Genomic DNA, 17,715 nt, shown 5'->3' on the forward strand with positions numbered 1-17,715 from the left:
AATGTTTATTTAATTGATTGCATGATTGCAATATCACTATATCCAATTTGCAAAATGTCTCTAGCATGTTCCATCACAGTAAATGGACGCTAAGGTGGAAGTAGGAAGAAAACAGCAATCATTCGAGCAATTTGTTCTTACCATACAAACAAATCTTCCCTAAAACATGCTGTAGGCCATACGGACCACTACACACACACAAACACAATCCTCTCCCGTGAGTGGATTTATTTTGTCAGTGTGTATTAGGGAGATAAAGTCCTGGGACTGAGCTGTGTGTGTTTGAGTCACTGCTAACAATGCTTTATGTCACCATTAGTTTACTTACTGCTGGTTGAGGACAAAGGACTGTAATCAGACCTGCAGAGGACGACAGAAAAGAGAAGGGGGGATAAAGTGTGAGAGAGGCAATGTGGACAGGGAGCAAGAGAGAAAATGAGGACATGAAACAGAGAGAGGAGACAGGAGTTTATATTACATTATGAAGTACAATCCACATGATTTACAGGATGACACACTCCTATTTCAAATAAAGTGCTGACAGCTGGCTAAACAGAAGGAGAGGTCTAACTGGAAAGGTCACCAAAATGCACATAGACATTTCATAGTGGTTTTCAAGTATTTCTATGTTATGCTCGTTTATACTTACTGCATTCCACTATTTTCCAGAGGGAAATGTGGTTGTTTTTACATTTTAACATTTATTTGACAGCCGTAATTACTAGTTAATTTGCAGATTAAGATTCATGATTCCATATTTCTTCTAAAATATGATCGTTGGGCATCGTTAAAGAATAAACTGCCCAATAGTGTGTAAAGTAGTTAGAATTAGCCCCATTCCAACCAGCAATAATGCTGCTTACACATTCATGCATATTAACGTAATGACGACTTGATAAGTCCTTCATTACAATTAATAATCCAACAATATAATATATATATATATATATATATATATATATTTATATATAATGATATGATATGCAATAATGAGTACCTTTTCTTTATGAGTCAAAGTACTTAGGTGTTATCAGAAAATGTTGAATGCAGGACATTCACTTGTAATGAATGTGATGAAATGGTCAGTTCATCCACATGATACAAGCCTTCTGTGATCGCACACCACCCCCACCATTAGCTTTGTATCAACTCATTTGGCAATGGCTTGAATGTAACGTTGTGACGTTTATTGATATCAAAAAGTTACGCACTAAAGCTTTACTTAAAATGCTTATTTTAGACAACATGACTCCAGAAAAAAAAATGTAATAATGATTTTTAGTAATGACTACTAATGTAAACTTGATTTGTCTACTGCATCAACTTAGAGCTCTGTGTTCATACAACTTGACTTGTTAAGTTTCACCTTGTGTAAAAACCTAGATGGTTTAAAGCAGCAGGTTTCCCTGCAAATTTCTAGTGAAGTCAACTAATTTGGGATAACAGTGTAGGGAAGCAAAATTTGATTTCTGCTAATCTGATCTCCTAGGATTAGAGAACAAATTCTGGCATTTTGTGTAATTTCACAAATATCTGTGATTTTAATCATACAAGAAGCATACATGCCCACATACAAGACAGCCTGCATCCCACACGTTATAATTCCCTTAGCTGTCTGTGAAATCTCAGCTCACATGTACACCACAGAACTTGAGATTGTTAGTCCCACGGGAGTCAGCTGACAACCAGTGAAAACTGTTCTCTCTCACACACACACACACACACACACACACACACACACACACACACACACACACACACACACACACACACACACACACACACACACACACACACACACACACACTCCATCTCTAAACTAATAAAGCCTCTGGAGCTACAGGACAGCAGGAAGCAGAGGAACATGTCTGTTTCCTGCAGCAGGAGGTTTTCAATCTAACTAACAGGGGCATTAGTGGTGTAGAGAAAGTAATGGATGGGAAGTAGAAGAGGTGAGCAGAGATAGGTAAGAAGAAAAGATGATGGGGTACTGCAAAGGGGAAATGTTGGCGTAGGGAGCGACAGAAAAGACAAATATACAGAGCAGATTATAAATGACCAGAAGGTTCCTCCAAAAAGGACATAGAGTGAAACTCACAGACGTGTCCCTGCGTGCAAGGAAAAAAATGACAATGTGGAAAAAATACTTTTTTTAAGTTCATGACTCTTTGGAGTAGAGTTGGATGTAGTAGTGTGTGCAGTTACAGATCTGTTTTGATGGCTCCCTTGGGTGTGTGTATTTGGCAGGACTCCCCCAGTTAGCATCTCGGCTGGAGTTCCCAGTCTGGCCACGCTGCCTTGCTTCATCTCCGTCCAAAGAAAATAAACTCAAAGTGAAGTGAAGACAGGCAGCAGTGCGGTCATGCACACTGGGTTTGACTGCAGAGTGACCTGATGGGGTCTTAAGTCTAAAGGGCTTGTTTGAACAGATTCAGTTGTCTCTTATTTGATTTGGGTGGGGATGCAGGGAAGGAGAGAGAAGAAAACAGGAAGATGAAGAGCATGGATAAAGATAGAAAGACACAGAACATTAAAGCAATAAATCCTCATGTCTAAACCGTGACTCACGTGAGCATTTTATGGCCTGCTACCTCTATAGTTAAGGTCTGGTTATGTTATGTTCGGGAAAGATTTTTTTGTCATGGTTTAAAGAAACCAATGCTGACTGATGGTAGGATATGCAGTAGCGGTTTTTGGCACGGGCGAAGCGGGCAGCCGCCCGGGGCGGCATTTTTTCATCACACATGGGGCGGCACGAGCACTTTAAAAAAAAAAATCCTCAAAGCGGTTTTCTACTGTATTATCTATCATTTCACCATGTGGGGAATTGGCAAATTGCTGAGAATGTACCGTGCACATTGCACAGAGAAGCTGTGAGAAGGGGAAAGGGGAGGGGGGAGCGGGGGACAGTTCACCTCTGGGTCGAACCATAGACTGTATATATACACAGTCTATGGGTTGAACGGGTTGCTGGGCATAGGCGCCGATACCGTTGGTGCTCCGCTAACACTGAGCAGCCACGAAGCTGATCGCAGTTATGTGTCAGTTAAACTTTTCATCTCCAATCCTATCCTGAGTTGAAAGATAGCCTACTTTATGGCTTTATTATTGAGTTGATAGCATAGACATATATAAAATGGACCAACAGATCCCGTTGCTCTGAACGGAGACTAGTGAAGGATATTAGAAGCACTTTTCCTGTGATGGCTGAGAAAGTTACTGTGCAGCCTCCAACTGAGCTTGAAGACGTAGATGTGACGTGAGCGACCTGTCTGAAAGTTGTAAGTCTTCTGGTAGCTGTGCCAAGAGAAATCTCAATCATTCCCAATCTTGCAGAGACGGAGAGCGTAGGTATATGTAAGGAGATAACATAAGCAAAGGCTAATTATTGCTAACTAAAATGCTAGTCAACATTAGTAATTAAACTTAAACAGCTAATGTGAGTCGAAACTGCCTGCGAGCTTCTCCTGTACTGTACGGTAATTCCTCTACTATGCGATAGTAAGTTGTGTGGCTATGTCTGCTACGTAGCCATAACGTGAGATAAGGTAATGGAGCCTTTTATACATGATAAGGTTCTATCGAAGATCTACCCCAACTTTAGGATTGCTCTCAGGATTGCACTTAGGCTACTCTGCCAGTCTGTGGCTCAAGCAGAGATGAGCTTTTCATGGCCTTTCCGTCAGTATCAATCATTCAATAGGGGAGCAGATTTCATACGATAACATCATTGATGATTTTGCATCAAGGAAGGCCATTTTATTATTATATTATTATGATGTTTTTACAAAGAACATGTTAGCGTACAGTTGCCAATTTACATATCTGGCGGACATTAACGGAATGTTTCATTCTCCTTTCAACTCTGGTTTGGTCTCTACCATGTCCTGAGAAAAAAAATATGTTTCTTATGTACTATGTTCACCAGCCAGTTTCCAACTTTGTCTGGCTGCTGTTTGGTGCTAGGCAGAGCGTACAGTGGGTTTAGCACAGACTGTTTGCTTAAAACAGCTGCCTGCTGTGATATAGCTGGAAATGAGGTTGATGAGACTGAACCAAACATTTAATGTCCTGTTAAACCAAAACAATGAGCTAAAAGACACTAAAACAGAGCTGCAGAGTGTATTAGGGCAGGCCGACTGAGACTTTAATTATAAGGAAGTGTATAATTGTTTACTTATGTTTCTAAAGTACAAGGTCTCTATGAAGTCTGTGACTTGGGACTGAAGGAGAGATGCAGAGACAGTCTAAAGTAAAGAGAATGATTAAAAACAGTGGATGTGGGAGCTGAACAGGAAGTGGAAAGAGGCAGGAGAGGTGGAGGATGTGACCTGATAGAGGTGGGGGCTCTCTGGTTATCAGCTGGACACTCCATGATTTTACATCAGCACTTTACACAGAGCTCTCTGCTGCTAAGTTTTCCCATGAAACATGTTCTCTCTCACACACATTATGTTGTTAGGTTCCAGTTCAGCTAATGAAATAGCATGGACGCAGGTGACTCCGGGATGTACTGATGTCAGATGACTTTTCGAGCTTACTTATTTTAAATATGAGAGTAAAGAGATATTCTTGTTTTTTTCAACTTTTAACTTTTTTTCTTGATAAATAAATTATATTTTAGTTAGTATCAGAGATATAGGGGCCCTAAGACTGCACAGGCTAAAATTTTTAAGCCTGAAAAATCTCATAACTAGAGAAGAGCTAAGAGGCTGGGTGATATTGACAACAGGAATTATCGAAGCATTTCTTGATATTGACAGCTGACTTCATGTTATGATATTTACTTAAATACTCAAAAAACATGTTAAAAAGATAACCATATCAAATGTTTTTATTTTATGGGTCAAATAAGATCCTATATGTATGTTTATCTTATGTTTATATAGAGTAGGTGTATGTATTTAAGATGGCATGCTATAACAGATCTGAGTCATTCAGATTTTTGATGATGACTTCAAGGGGCGAAGGGGTTATGTGGGATCTGCCTCTAAAACACACACACACAAACACAGATCCTTAATTCACTACAACAACAACACATCCAGCAGTAGACAGACATACCGCATGAGAAACTGAAGCACATCTTTGTCTAATGGCTGAAAACAGAGAGAAGAATACATTCATTTAACTCTCCGTTGTCAAAACATTCTTGAATTGAGCTTCAAAAATAATGTGTCATTGACAACTAAGGTGGTGATTAAGACTTAACTTTCTACTAAAGAATTAGGATCACACCTCCTTCATATGCCCTGATCAGTTGTTTATTCAAGTATTGGCACATGGGTGCAATCCAGGAATATCAGCATAAATAAATAATAAGTATAGCCTACACATGATAACAAGATTTTGGACCTGCAATGATTCATCAATAACACTCTAATGTCACTTTATCAGATTGATAATGCACAATCGACCCGTCACTTTTCCTAAAATATATTTACATTAGGCTACGTTCTGTTTCTGTTTTGTTCGATTATACCCGGATCGCTGCTGAGATTGGTAACACGCCAAACTCCATTTAAAATTGTGTCGATTTAATGTTGTCTTGTTTATATATAATAAGATAGCTCTGGTAACATATTTTCTCACCGTTAACATATACTCGCTTTAATTCGGCATATCGTTACATTAACACCCTTTATAATAAATATATGCTCAAGACATGTTTCAAAAGGCTATAACGATACTAGTAAAAAAAAAAAAAATACTCTGCGTGGAATGAAGATTTGTGTCTGGTTTTCCACAAAGAAAAGTTAAATTACCTTTTAAAATGATTGCTAAATTATTTAAATTGAATCTACTCCTACTCCCTCATAAAAAATAAAATAAAATCTATAAGCTATGAATATGAATATAATATTCAGGATCAGTCATATCTCAGTATGATTTCTGCTTCACTCACCCTCCAGTCTCGGCTCCTGAATCCACGCAGTCATCGTCTGCTGAGGTTTTCTCCATCTCAAAGGGTCGGCTGAACAGCAGTTAGCTGCATTGTTTCAAAGTCCCGAGGTAACGAATAAGATAGGGGCATTTAAAAATACGGTACGGTTTAGATAAGACAGTTACATGAACGAGCAGATAGTCTGAATGAGCCGGTTTCTAACTCCTGACATGCGATAAGCTGTCTGGTTAACTAGTTGGAGCCATAGGTTGGAGCAACAGGCGACTGACTCACTGTTCTCTGCGTCAGCTGCGCTCTGTTGTGATGCCTTCTGGAGCAGTCGGAAATCTGAGTACTAAAAGTGGCGCGCACATGCGCGAGAGTGGTAGGCCTAAATCATATATCTATGGGCCTAAATCAGAATGTGGGAGGTTGATTTTGAGTTTAAAATAATAATAGAAATACTCAAGGCAAATCAATACATATTTTTTTAATAATGAGATGAGTCAAAATGTTACTTTGTAATTAAAAACATATGATATAGTCATTTTTAAAAAAATATTTGTTAATAATTTATTGACTTGCCTTGTGTATTTTTAGTTTTTTTTTCTTTAGTTTTGTTTTTAGTGTGTGTAATGTTAAGTATTTTTTATTTTTGTTCCTTTAAAATTAAATCTTAAAAAAGCTTCATACCGATGAGACGTTTAGATGACAGATATATTTATTTTATTAGAGCCAAAGGATAGCCTAGCAATCTAGTAAGAATAAAAATGGTTTCCCTTAAGTGTAGATAAATGGTAATTATAAAACAAAAATAACGAACTCTGCTAAAAACCATAGCGGTGATATTTGTGTTATTTTCTAGTAGTAGCCTATTTCATTTCATTCTTACTAGAAAAAAGAGCTTTAGGGGTAGTGACTAACCAATGAGTTTGCCAAATGTGTCTTATCCAACCGTTATAAAAAAGCTCCCAGCTTTGTTAAAATTGACCAAAGCCTCATTAAAGTATCCATGAGATGGGGCTGGTAATAGCACGTGAAGGTAACATCAGAAATTATTTGGTAACATTAACAAGTGTGCTACTTTGGCTCCATCAACAGGGTGAATGAGGTAATGCAGCATGTATTCCAGCAGAACTAAAATCAGGCAGGCCAAGCAGTCATCACATTTCTAAACGGCAAACAATGCCGTTCTGTTCATGAAGTAAACATACCTGCTCAAAGACCCGTGTTGTAAAAACTATGGTTTCCTAATCATTGGACTATTAAATTAGATTATTATTCTACCTTTGTACAACAGAATGAAATGATATTATGTAAATTAGCAGTCTTATAATGTCATGAAAAGTGTGTCACTTTGTTTAGATTACAGCTTGTGTACAATTGTGTGCTGCAAGTGTAGCCTACAATCAAGTGATAGAAATAAAAACATAATGAATGAACATCATGGGTGAAAATATATTGATGGCATGTTATAGAGATAATAGACTAAAATAATATACTGTAGCCTAACTATGTCTTTGTAAACAGTCCTTAGACAATACATAAAAAATCCCCTTTGTTATTTTTATTACTTGGCAGCTCTGAGTGTTGAAGAAGAGAAAAATATACGGCATTATTATTCTTAATAGTGTATTATTATTGTCATTATTATTATTGTCATTATTATTGTTGTTGTTGTTATCATCATCATCATCATTATTACTATTGTTATTATTATTATTATTATTATACTTTTTTTTTGCAGAAAATATGGAGCGACAACGACATGACGTTGGAAATCATGACATCATCTCCCCGCGCCACACAAAGCGCGGAGGCAGACAGAGGTGGCGTGCACGTTGATGTTTTTATGAATTAGCTTAGCTAGCTGCAAGACGGATCATCATCATCATCGTCCGGATAGCTTGACTGAACTCAAAAATGTCTGTCACCGAGATGTTCAATTATATCCAGGGCTTTCTGAGCGCCGACCAGGACGTCAGAGAGGTATGAATGGACAGCCCGCTGCAAAGCTGCACACAATATTAGCTCTCAGAGACCGTTAGCTAGCGGACAACCGGAGCCAAATCCTGTCAATACACATCATATATTTTTACCCCAGAAACTGCACTATAATGACAGAAGTCTTGTGTATTAGCCAACAGCGCCTCCAATGATTGAATACGACATTTTATACAGGTTGGTAAAATAGGTGTGTCACTTTTCCTAAAATATTTTCGTCGAGAACGCTAACACGCAAATTCATCTAAAATATGGTCGATTTAATTCTGCTCCTTATCTGACAAGTAAAGGTGTAGCTAGCGCATAGTAATTTTTTTTAACGGTTAACCTAACGTTATGGCATTACTCGCTTTAAATCGGCCCATGAAAGTACACAATGTTAAGTTAATTAAAAATACGAAAAGGTGTCAATGGTCCATTACAAGTGGGGTTTCTATTGTTGACCTGATCCGAGTTGGGTATGTATCTGGTAATAGAAAATACTTTATATTGGATTAAGAAAAAGGAAGAAAAAAAACACTTGTACTTGTACTTTGTTTGTAGGATATCCGTAAGGTGGTCCAGACATTGGAGCAGACTGCCAGAGAAATACTAACAGTACTCCAAAGTGTCCACCAACCATCTGGATTCAAAGAAAGTGAGCAATTCACACAGTATACACTGTTCTGACTGGCACTGATGGAATGATGTTTGCCTCTCCAATTTCCACTTGTCAATTTTAAAATGAATCCCCCCCCCCCCCTTTCTCCTTTTTAGTTCCCAGTAAATGTGCAAAGGCACTGGAGTTGTTCTGCACAGTCAGGACACAAATTTGCAACCTCAAAACAAAATTTCCTGCGGAGCAGTATTACAGGTAGGAGCCACTTTAACAAAAGTTGCAGTTGGCAGCTTTAATGATGATTAATGATTGGAATGGTTGTCATCTGAAAATTAACTTTTATACTTCATTCATACGAAGTTAATCTGCAGAAATGTGTGTATGTATCTACCCAGAACTCCCTGGAAAGCAGATACTGAGTGGATTATTGTAGGCTAAAAATAAAGTGAAGTGTTTTATCTCTCATTCTCTGACTTGTTTGATCCCGCTTTAGGTTCCATGAACACTGGCGGTTTGTGCTGCAGCGCCTGGTTTTTTTAGCAGCCTTTGTTGTCTACCTGGAGACTGAAACTCTTGTGATTCGGGAAGAAGTGGCCAAGATACTCGGCAGTAGGTATCAGTTCATGTGTTAGTGTGTAACTGTTACCAAGGAAGGCAGCTTTACTCTCTTTTTTTTTTTCTGCCCTCTTCACCCTACAGTTGAGGTGGTGCGTGAGAAAGGCTTTCACCTGGATGTAGAGGACTACCTGGCAGGTGTGCTGATCATGGCCAGTGAACTGGTAAGTCTATTGTTTGCTATGATGTTAGATCAAGAATATATACTAAGGCAGACAGAAGGACACATTAGGGTTCCCCTGTGGTCTGGAGTTCTTAATGGGCCCCTATACGGTGTGCAATTTTGCGACTTAGCAGATTAAAGTTGACAGTCATGAGAGAAACTTGAAATATTTGGTTGTCAATTAGAGCTGGGCAGTATATCGATATTATATCGGTATCGTGATATGAGACTAGATATCGTCTTAGATTTTGGATATCGTAATATGGCTTAAGTGTTGTCTTTTCCTGGTTTTGAAGGCTGCATTACAGTCAAGTTATATCATTTTCTGAACTTACCAGACTGTTGTAACTGTTCTATTATTTGCCTTTACCCACTTAGTCATTATATCCACATTACTGATGATTATTTATCAAAAATCTCACTGTGTAAATATGTTGTGAAAGCACCAATAGTCAACACTACAATATCGTTGCGGTATCGAGGTATTTGGTCAAAAATATCGTGATATTTGATTTTCTCCATATCGCCCAGCCCTATTCTCAATCCAAAACGGTGGTCTTCAATCACACTGTTAGACACGTCTACCGGCGGTCGTTTTTAGAACTCTTACCTTGCCAAAATCCTGACCGTGTCATAAATTTAGGACAAAACTCTCATAATTTGACTGCTGCTGTGACATAAGTCTACAAATGAACCAATCGGAACACGGCAAGAATTCACTGACCAACCTGAATCTCCAAGATTGCTGTTAGTTCAGTGTCTAGTGCATTATACAGTTTTCTAGTCCTATAAAATGACAGTGCCACAAAATTATGATTATAATAGTTAATGATTTCAATAAAAAAAATATAAACAATGGAACCTTGTACATGTAAGTTGAGTAACTCTAGAGTTTAATTTGTGCTGTTGTTTTTTCGTCCAGTCGCGGTTGGCGGTAAACAGCGTCACAGCAGGAGACTACACCCGGCCACTCCGCATCTCCAACTTCATCAACGAGCTGGACTCTGGCTTCCGCCTGCTCAACCTGAAGAACGACCCGCTGCGGAAGCGTTACGACGGCCTCAAGTACGACGTGAAGAAGATCGAGGAGGTGGTTTACGACCTTTCCATCCGCGGGCTGGCCAAGGAGGGCGAGACTGGCGGGGACAAGTAGAGCTCGGAGGCTGCTGCACCTTACCCCGTCTGGAAGGCAAGACCCAGGGATCTACCTGAGGCTCCAGCAGCTGAGGACAGGGTGTGCGATTGTGCGCGCGGGTTTGAGTGTGTGTTTGTGCGAATGCATGCATGAGAGGTGCTTTAGATGGATGGCAGTGTGCCAGAATGAGGCGGCGGCGGCAGAGACGTTGGCGGAGTTTGACACCCTCGTTCAAAACCGAAGGTTCAGTTTGTTGCTGGTTTTTGGAAATCTGTGTTCTCGGCTTCATCTTATTCATCGTTATTGTTTCGCTGAGTCGGTTTTGCAACTGTTCCGTCTAATTTGCAACAGTCAACACGTTATTATAAGGTGACATTATATTGATGTTTAATTCATTGGAGAAGTTGGGCGGAAGATCACTCGGAGTGGAGTGTTCCAGCCGCACACAGCTTCTTTTTTTCTGGCTGTTTGTTTATTTGCAAAGTGAAATGTGTTCACCAGATCCGCCTGGTGCTATTTGTGAGGACTCTGTGTTATTGCACCCAAACAGATCCAGGAGCCTCATTTATAAAGGAAAAAAGTTGACGCAAAATGATGCTAACAACCAAATACGTTTTACAGCATTCTTACCAGATTTTCATCATTACGGACTTTCATAAGAAAAGCCTCCATTTGGATTTTGATCATTATCCCCTAACCTGCATATATACCTAGTTTTTATTTTTTATAAATGAGGCTTCAGGAGTGGTAGAGTCAAAGAAATGGGTAAAAAAAAATGCACTTCACGTGGCATAACGCTACTCTACGATTCCTTTTTTCATGTAATGGTTTTTCAACAGCAAGGAAACCTTGCAGAGTAGTGCCAATGAATACAGTAGGTCTGTTGAGACATTTTAATATTTGTTTGTCGGGTGATTGAACTTTCTCTGGAAATAGTCAGTATATCATGTTCTGCATGGGATATGTTTTCCTTTTTTTTTCTACTTACAAACATGTGAAGGTTTGTTTCTATTGTTGGCATCCATGCTTCTTTTTGCTTCTAGACTGTAGTGGAGCTGGGTTGTATCTTCTAGAAAAAAAAAAGTTCACTCTTTCCATCTTGTGCTTTTTGTTTGCTGGAGTGTTAAGTGCATTTCATTTGTACCGTATGTATTCTTGTCTTTAAAGATGCTTAAAATTACTGTAAATATATTTCTACACTCTACCTTTCCAGCTTCAGACTTTACAAATGAGCATTTTGCACAGAAAAATACAAGCAAGGTTGTGTTTAAAATCTTTTAATATAATTCACAATATATTACATTGGGGAAATAATACATCAGGTCTTTCAAATGAGGAAACAAAAGAAATTGTATGCAATTCAGCAGGCTTTGTTTTTATTTTTTCTACATTTTGAAAGGAATAATCTGAAACAGCATCCTCCGACAGCACAGGAGTATTGGGGTGGAGTTGAGCAGCTCTGCCCTCCAAAACACAGTGATTTGCTACCTTTATTAGTGCTACTTCATAGCAAACATAAAACAGTATCAGTCTTAAATAGTGGTTTTGGTTCGATGACTGTGTTGTCTCGACCTGCTGAAATCAGCTTTGGTCAACTAGGTTCCTTCTGGTATGAAGAATTGTAAATAAACAAGACTGGGTAACATGTTTTACCAGTCGTTATACTGTAAAACTTTTTATTACTGAATAAAGTGCATTAAAGAAAATAAAGCCTTCATAAATAAAAACACGCAAAAATAAGCGAGGATCAGGTTATCACATATCAGCAGCCAGGGACTGTCAGAGGAATAATTATATTGCCTGTAAATTGGTCTCAAGTGCCGACAGTGGGCAGTCTAGTCTGTCTGTCAGAGATCAATGCTACTGTGACAGGTTGCAAATATTTCAGTATGTTTTAGCGTGACGGCAATGACATACCAAGGCACAACAGCTCATCGCTAGGTCACATAAAGGTAAAACTGTGTCATGACGAGATGGTTGGAGTCAGGTAAACAGGCTTTTCAAACCTTTATCCCAAAATTGCCGAAGAGATTTCTTGTAATCGTGGCAACTTAAAAATGGCATATCTCTGCTTTAGTGTCATGGGAAGAGGGTGGGATTATATAGGAATAGTGGCATATTTCAAACCTTTTTAATTGAGTTCTAATTGCAAACGGACAGTAATTTTATTTCAAAATTGCCAAACATTTGCTTCTTCCAGTTTCTCAAATGTTGCTTTTCCCTTTTCTGTATAATCGTTAATTAAATAACTTTGGGTTTTAGACTGTTAGTCAAAAGAACAAAGCATTAGAAGACTCTGGTTAGGGGTATTGGAATTTGAGATTGCCATTTTTCAATATGTCGGACATTATTAGACCAAATGATTAAATCAGATAAATCAATAATGCAAATAACTGCAGCCCTACAGCTAGGTCAAACATACATCAATACACCTATTCTGTCCCATGGCCCGGTCTGTGTGACCCTACATGAAGTCCTGAACACAAGGTTGAAAAACAGTGTTTGACTTTACCTGTGTGACATGATGTTAACAGGAAACGGTTAAAGGAGACTGACTAGACTTGTCACAAACTGCTTTCATGGCACTACAAATGATCGTAACTCCAATTCCTTTGTGTCGGGATGATGGAGGGAAGCTTTAAGCCATAAACATGATTAGATTTGAGACTTTAATCTGCCAAAGGGAATCTTGGGAAATTAAATGCATGTACAGTAGCTACTTATTTTGGAATTGGCAGAGATTATTGCTGTTATGTGAGTTCTCATTTAAACACAGTGATACAGGAGGTCTGCTCAGCCTGTCAGAGAGGCTCTGCTCAACTGCATCTCTGGCAGTGAAAGTTGCTGTACCGCCAACGTACAGTAGAGGGCGGCACACAGACAGTAGAGGGCAGTGACAACCAACAGAAACCACTGAACAAAGCTCTCCAACGCATCTCCACCACTACATACCAAAAACAAATGTTTCCCTACCCACAGTCTTGTATAAAAAAAAAAAAATAATTACATTACAATTTTTCTTTTTGCAGTCAGCCATGTTCAGTCATGCTTTTTAACACACACTCCTTATTTACTGAAACGGCTCCCTTTCTCCAAGAGCAAACAGTCTTTACAATCAAGGCTGACAAGCACAGCCCAAGTTTTTTGGTTGTCCAAGAATCTGATATTTTCTTTCAATGTTAACGACTTGAATCTTCACACACAACTTCATGACAGTATGGCGCACTTATAGCTTTGTAAGAAAAAAGTGCTTTATCTTCCGTTTACTTTGAGAGTGATTTTTTTTTTGACTGAAATCTAACATGTTTTAACAATGGCGTTACTCCGAAATGCTTCTTGTTGCCAGTTTAGTTTTGCAGTAGAAGGATTCAGGTTATTTACAGTGTAACAAAAGCCGGGGGATGGTTAGTCTCAGGAGCGGGTCTGGTTTGTGTTGATCATGATGTTGGGCAGAGCATTGCGTCTTTTCCTCCAGGTGCCCAAGTCTCGAGTGTATCTCTTAATCTGATGGAACCACTGCTGGGTGCGAGATTTGTCCGAGGCGCGGAAAACAAAAGACTCCCGCCGAATATCGAGCACCTCGAAGGTGTCCTCACAGTCCGGATCTGTCGACACCACACAGTTTCCCAGACGGATGGGCTCTCTCAGCACTGTGAACTTCCCGCTGCTCTTGTCCTTGATTATAACTAGCACTCCGTCTCTAATGCTGTCACCACCACCTTCTCCCTGATCCCCCCGTGCCCCTAGGTCGGTGCCCTGTCCTGGGGCTTCACCGGCTCGCTGTATCCTCACCATCAGCAGACTCTGGACATTTTGGAACTTGAGGGCCTTGGTGCCCTTCTTCACCCACTGACCATCTGCCGGCTGGGACAACTGGAGGGGTCCCTCCATGACAAATCGTGTGTTTTCTCTCGCCCAGCCCACCGTCTTCATCGACACCTCTCTCATCTCAATGTTGATGACCTCCCGGTTTTTGCGGCTGTCGCGGCGGAACGAGCGGAGGGACCAGGTGACGCCGTTGCCCTCCTGCTTGGTCTTCATGTTGATGTGCTCCAGATGGGATTCGACCCGGCTCTTGGCCTCACGGAGACGCGCATAGTCGGGGTGGCATTCGGAAGTGACCTTAATGATGCGGCTCAGTAGAAGCGGGTATTTAGTGACACGCTGGAGGGGCGCCATGAGGAAGGAGCGCAAGTTCATACGACGCAGTGCTGTGTTGTCATTCTGGGAAACATCCAGGAAGATTCTAAAAAGACAGAACGAGAGACAATGAAGTTGAAAACAGACAGTCTGTGCATGTCCTGGGAAAACTCTTAAGAAGCTGATTAATGGGAATCACAGGACAGCCTGACTCATGGGTGAGCTGTAGTTCTGTCTAACAATATGAATCATTGCAGCTCTCCTCTCAAAATAGAACTTCTTCTGAATAAGTGATAAGCCGCTGTCTTCTCCATTAAGATTAATTATACAGAACAGTCGTGGCAGGAACTTGAGAAAGCTCCAAGAGTAACTTTTCCATCACACAACATACCACACACACACACACACACACACACACACACACACACACACACACACACACACACACACACACACACACACACACACACACACACACACACACACACACACACACACACAAATAATCCTTATAGGCTACTGTCTTTGTGTGTACCTGAGCAGCTCTTTCTCCTTCTCCAGTGTGTTGAGCAAGTTGACCGAGGTGGACTGCTGCAGGCAGTAGGTCTGGAAGGCAGGCAGCATGTTGACGAACTCCAGAAAGATCTCTCCTATGTACACTGTGAGCAGATCCTCATCTCCCTGAGGTCAAACCACATGAGAGAATATGGTCAATGTGCAACTTATTTGTGTCTTAACAAGTCGTTGTCCATTGTTTTTGTTATTCTTTTCAACTTTCTTTTTCTATATTTTTTGCAAACAGAATACAAACATTATCACAGCAATGGATAGATACGTCAATAGAAAATATAAATTGGAGAAAGGCAAGTGAAACTGCATACGATTAAATTAAGTGACAAATAACGGAACAAACCAAAGAAGAGAGAATTACAAAAAAAAACAGGTAAACAAACAAAATATATATATATATATAAAAAACAAGGAAACTTGATGGGGGGTACGAGCAGGTCACCGGAGACTATAACAGTATCCTTGTTTACCTCTTTGTGTAAAGTATGTGTCCCATTTTTCCCAGAAGGCATCACCTTTGTCCTTTTGCAGTCTTAGACTGAATGTCTTACGCTCCATGCACTGAATGTTTTTAATTATAACTACCTATTGGTCAATAGTGGGAGGTTCCTTGCAGAGCCATCGCCTTGTTATGGCCTTTTTTTTTATTTTTTATTTTTTTAAAAAGGTATTGTTGTCCGTTATTGTGTCTAAAAAATCTGCTGGGACAGTTAAATGTGTTCAGCCACCAAGCATTATAAGAATGCCAACCCACAAGCATACACCAAGCTCAGCACAGCAGTGATTGGGGAGTTTAGCCTCAGAGGCTACAGGACAGGTCAGTGCTAGGGTGGAGGAGGTAGGGCTTTTGAAATGCTTTATGAACAGCAAGTGATGGCTGCAGTTACAGCAGACAGTGGCTTTCAGGTAGGGCAGGGTACCGAATTCAATACTATTTAGGCACCGACCGAATTGCCTCTGAAGTATCAAGTATCAAAAAAATGCCTCGTCATTCAACACCCAATTTCAATACCTAAGGAGTAAATCTCATCAGCGTCAGTGTGTCAATAAGCATGCAGCATGCTTCTACAAAGATCTAATAATGCTGGTGATTGGCTATCTAATGTTACACGTCTTAGAGACCTGCAGAAAAAAAACTATGTTACACACAGAGACGGGCTCACGTAGTAGAAGCTGAATAATAAAAAAAAAAGAGTTGTGCCGTAATGTGTAATGTTGTAATTTCTTTTTGTTTTATAAAATTGGTATCAAAAAAAGTATCGAAGTCACGGTATTGGTTTCGGTACCGGTATCGAAGACTTTTGAATGATACCCAGCCTTACTTTCAGGTGGAGAGAAGCGACAGGCATGCCAAGGCAAAAGAGTGACCAACATATTGCAACGGGTGCATTAGATATACTGTGTGTTGCAAGACTTTTTCTAGAAATTACTGTCAGTATCTGGATGGAAACAGACATATTTTGTACTAGAATCAAGAAAAATGAAAGATTGACAAAACAATATCACCACAAGGTCAATTTAGTAGCTATTTTGGAGCTTCCACTGTATCAAACAATCGTTATCAGACGGAGTTTGCCCAGTTGTCATGGAATTATATTTTCTGAGCACTTTAAGGACTTCTTGTCCATGTGGGCTTAAAATGTGGGCTTTAATGTGAGATTAAAGGTTTATTATCCACTTTGGAAACAGCATTTGACCATACAATCTTACCACAAGGTCCATTTAGTTCTGTTCTGGAGCTGTTCTTGTTTCCAAGGTCAAGAATGACATTTAATTCTCATGAAAAATGATCAAGAGAAATTAATCAAGAGCAGAGGTGGGTAGTAACGAGTTACATTTACTCCGTTTACTTGAGTACATTTTTTAAAAGATTATACTTCTAGGAGTAGTTTTAAATCACTATACTTTTTACTTTTACTTGAGTAGATTTGTGAAGAAGAACTGTACTCTTACTCCGCTACATTAGGCTACAATGAGCTTGTTACTTTTATTTTTACCTTGTTAATATTCTATGCGTCATTGTTTTTATCCCCCCCACGTACGCCTCATTTTAATGTTTTATTTTGACAGAGAGAGAGAGAGACTTCTGCTAAAAGGCTCTACCACATGATTGTGTTTCACCAATCAAACGTAGTTGTGCAGTCTCGTCACGTGACCATACTCAATCTCAGCGGCGGGAGATTGCGGCTACTCTACCCACCTCTGATCAAGAGAAATTGTAAAACAGGCTGAAATAGACAAGTTTTATTTAACTGTTAACAAAAAAATCCGTTGTCCCTACTAGGACTTGCTCACCGAGGTCAAAGTGTAAATTCTTGAGTCAGACTCCGTTGAGATTTTGAAAATCTTGGCTTAAAACACATATTTTTTCTCTTTGCTCTGGTGGTACTTATTTTCAAATGGTGGGGTAAATACTACTTCTATTTGACAACTAGTAACGTTGATTCCTATTAACATGTTTAGAGACTCCTTGTGTTATGTTGCATTACTAAGTCACAATTTCGATTTTAAATTGAAATCGATCGAAATTAAGTCACAATCTTGAATATCGAATTAAAAAAATGGAATCGTCGATACTGGCACGCCCCCATGTCACGACCAGTTGG

At 39.6% G+C, this 17,715-nt stretch overlaps 3 protein-coding genes across 9 annotated transcripts in view; 1 reads left to right on the forward strand and 2 right to left on the reverse strand.

The window, feature by feature from the left end:
* LOC120570309 (protein FAM124A) overlaps positions 1 to 6,190 on the reverse strand; it is a 28,238-nt gene extending 22,048 nt beyond the window's left edge. For 2 of the 4 annotated variants that reach the window (XM_039818588.1, XM_039818587.1), the window contains exons 1-3: positions 5,906 to 6,190; positions 5,065 to 5,099; positions 329 to 360 (exon numbers count right to left, since the gene is read on the reverse strand). In XM_039818588.1, the coding sequence (XP_039674522.1) occupies positions 329 to 360; positions 5,065 to 5,069 (37 nt within the window). In that variant the 5' untranslated portion in view covers positions 5,070 to 5,099; positions 5,906 to 6,190. The remainder of the gene's footprint in view (positions 1 to 328; positions 361 to 5,064; positions 5,100 to 5,905) is intronic. The other 2 variants (XM_039818586.1, XM_039818585.1) reach the window with 1 other exon arrangement.
* Positions 6,191 to 7,673: 1,483 nt separating this feature from the next.
* Positions 7,674 to 10,594, forward strand: tsn (translin). Its single transcript, XM_039817977.1, has 6 exons — positions 7,674 to 7,873; positions 8,432 to 8,525; positions 8,645 to 8,741; positions 8,980 to 9,095; positions 9,186 to 9,265; positions 10,187 to 10,594. Exons 1-6 carry the CDS (start codon positions 7,808 to 7,810, stop codon positions 10,415 to 10,417), a joined length of 684 nt encoding a protein of 227 aa, XP_039673911.1. The 5' UTR covers positions 7,674 to 7,807; the 3' UTR covers positions 10,418 to 10,594.
* A 1,066-nt stretch (positions 10,595 to 11,660) lies between these two features.
* si:dkey-91i10.2 (uncharacterized protein LOC555224 homolog) overlaps positions 11,661 to 17,715 on the reverse strand; it is a 67,260-nt gene continuing 61,205 nt past the window's right edge. For all 4 annotated transcript variants that reach the window (XM_039817974.1, XM_039817976.1, XM_039817973.1 and 1 more), the window contains exons 7-8: positions 15,075 to 15,220; positions 11,661 to 14,645 (exon numbers count right to left, since the gene is read on the reverse strand). In XM_039817974.1, the coding sequence (XP_039673908.1) occupies positions 13,811 to 14,645; positions 15,075 to 15,220 (981 nt within the window). In that variant the 3' untranslated portion in view covers positions 11,661 to 13,810. The remainder of the gene's footprint in view (positions 14,646 to 15,074; positions 15,221 to 17,715) is intronic.

The sequence above is a fragment of the Perca fluviatilis genome, chromosome 12 (assembly GCF_010015445.1).
Source record: "Perca fluviatilis chromosome 12, GENO_Pfluv_1.0, whole genome shotgun sequence".
Lineage (NCBI taxonomy): Eukaryota > Metazoa > Chordata > Actinopteri > Perciformes > Percidae > Perca > Perca fluviatilis.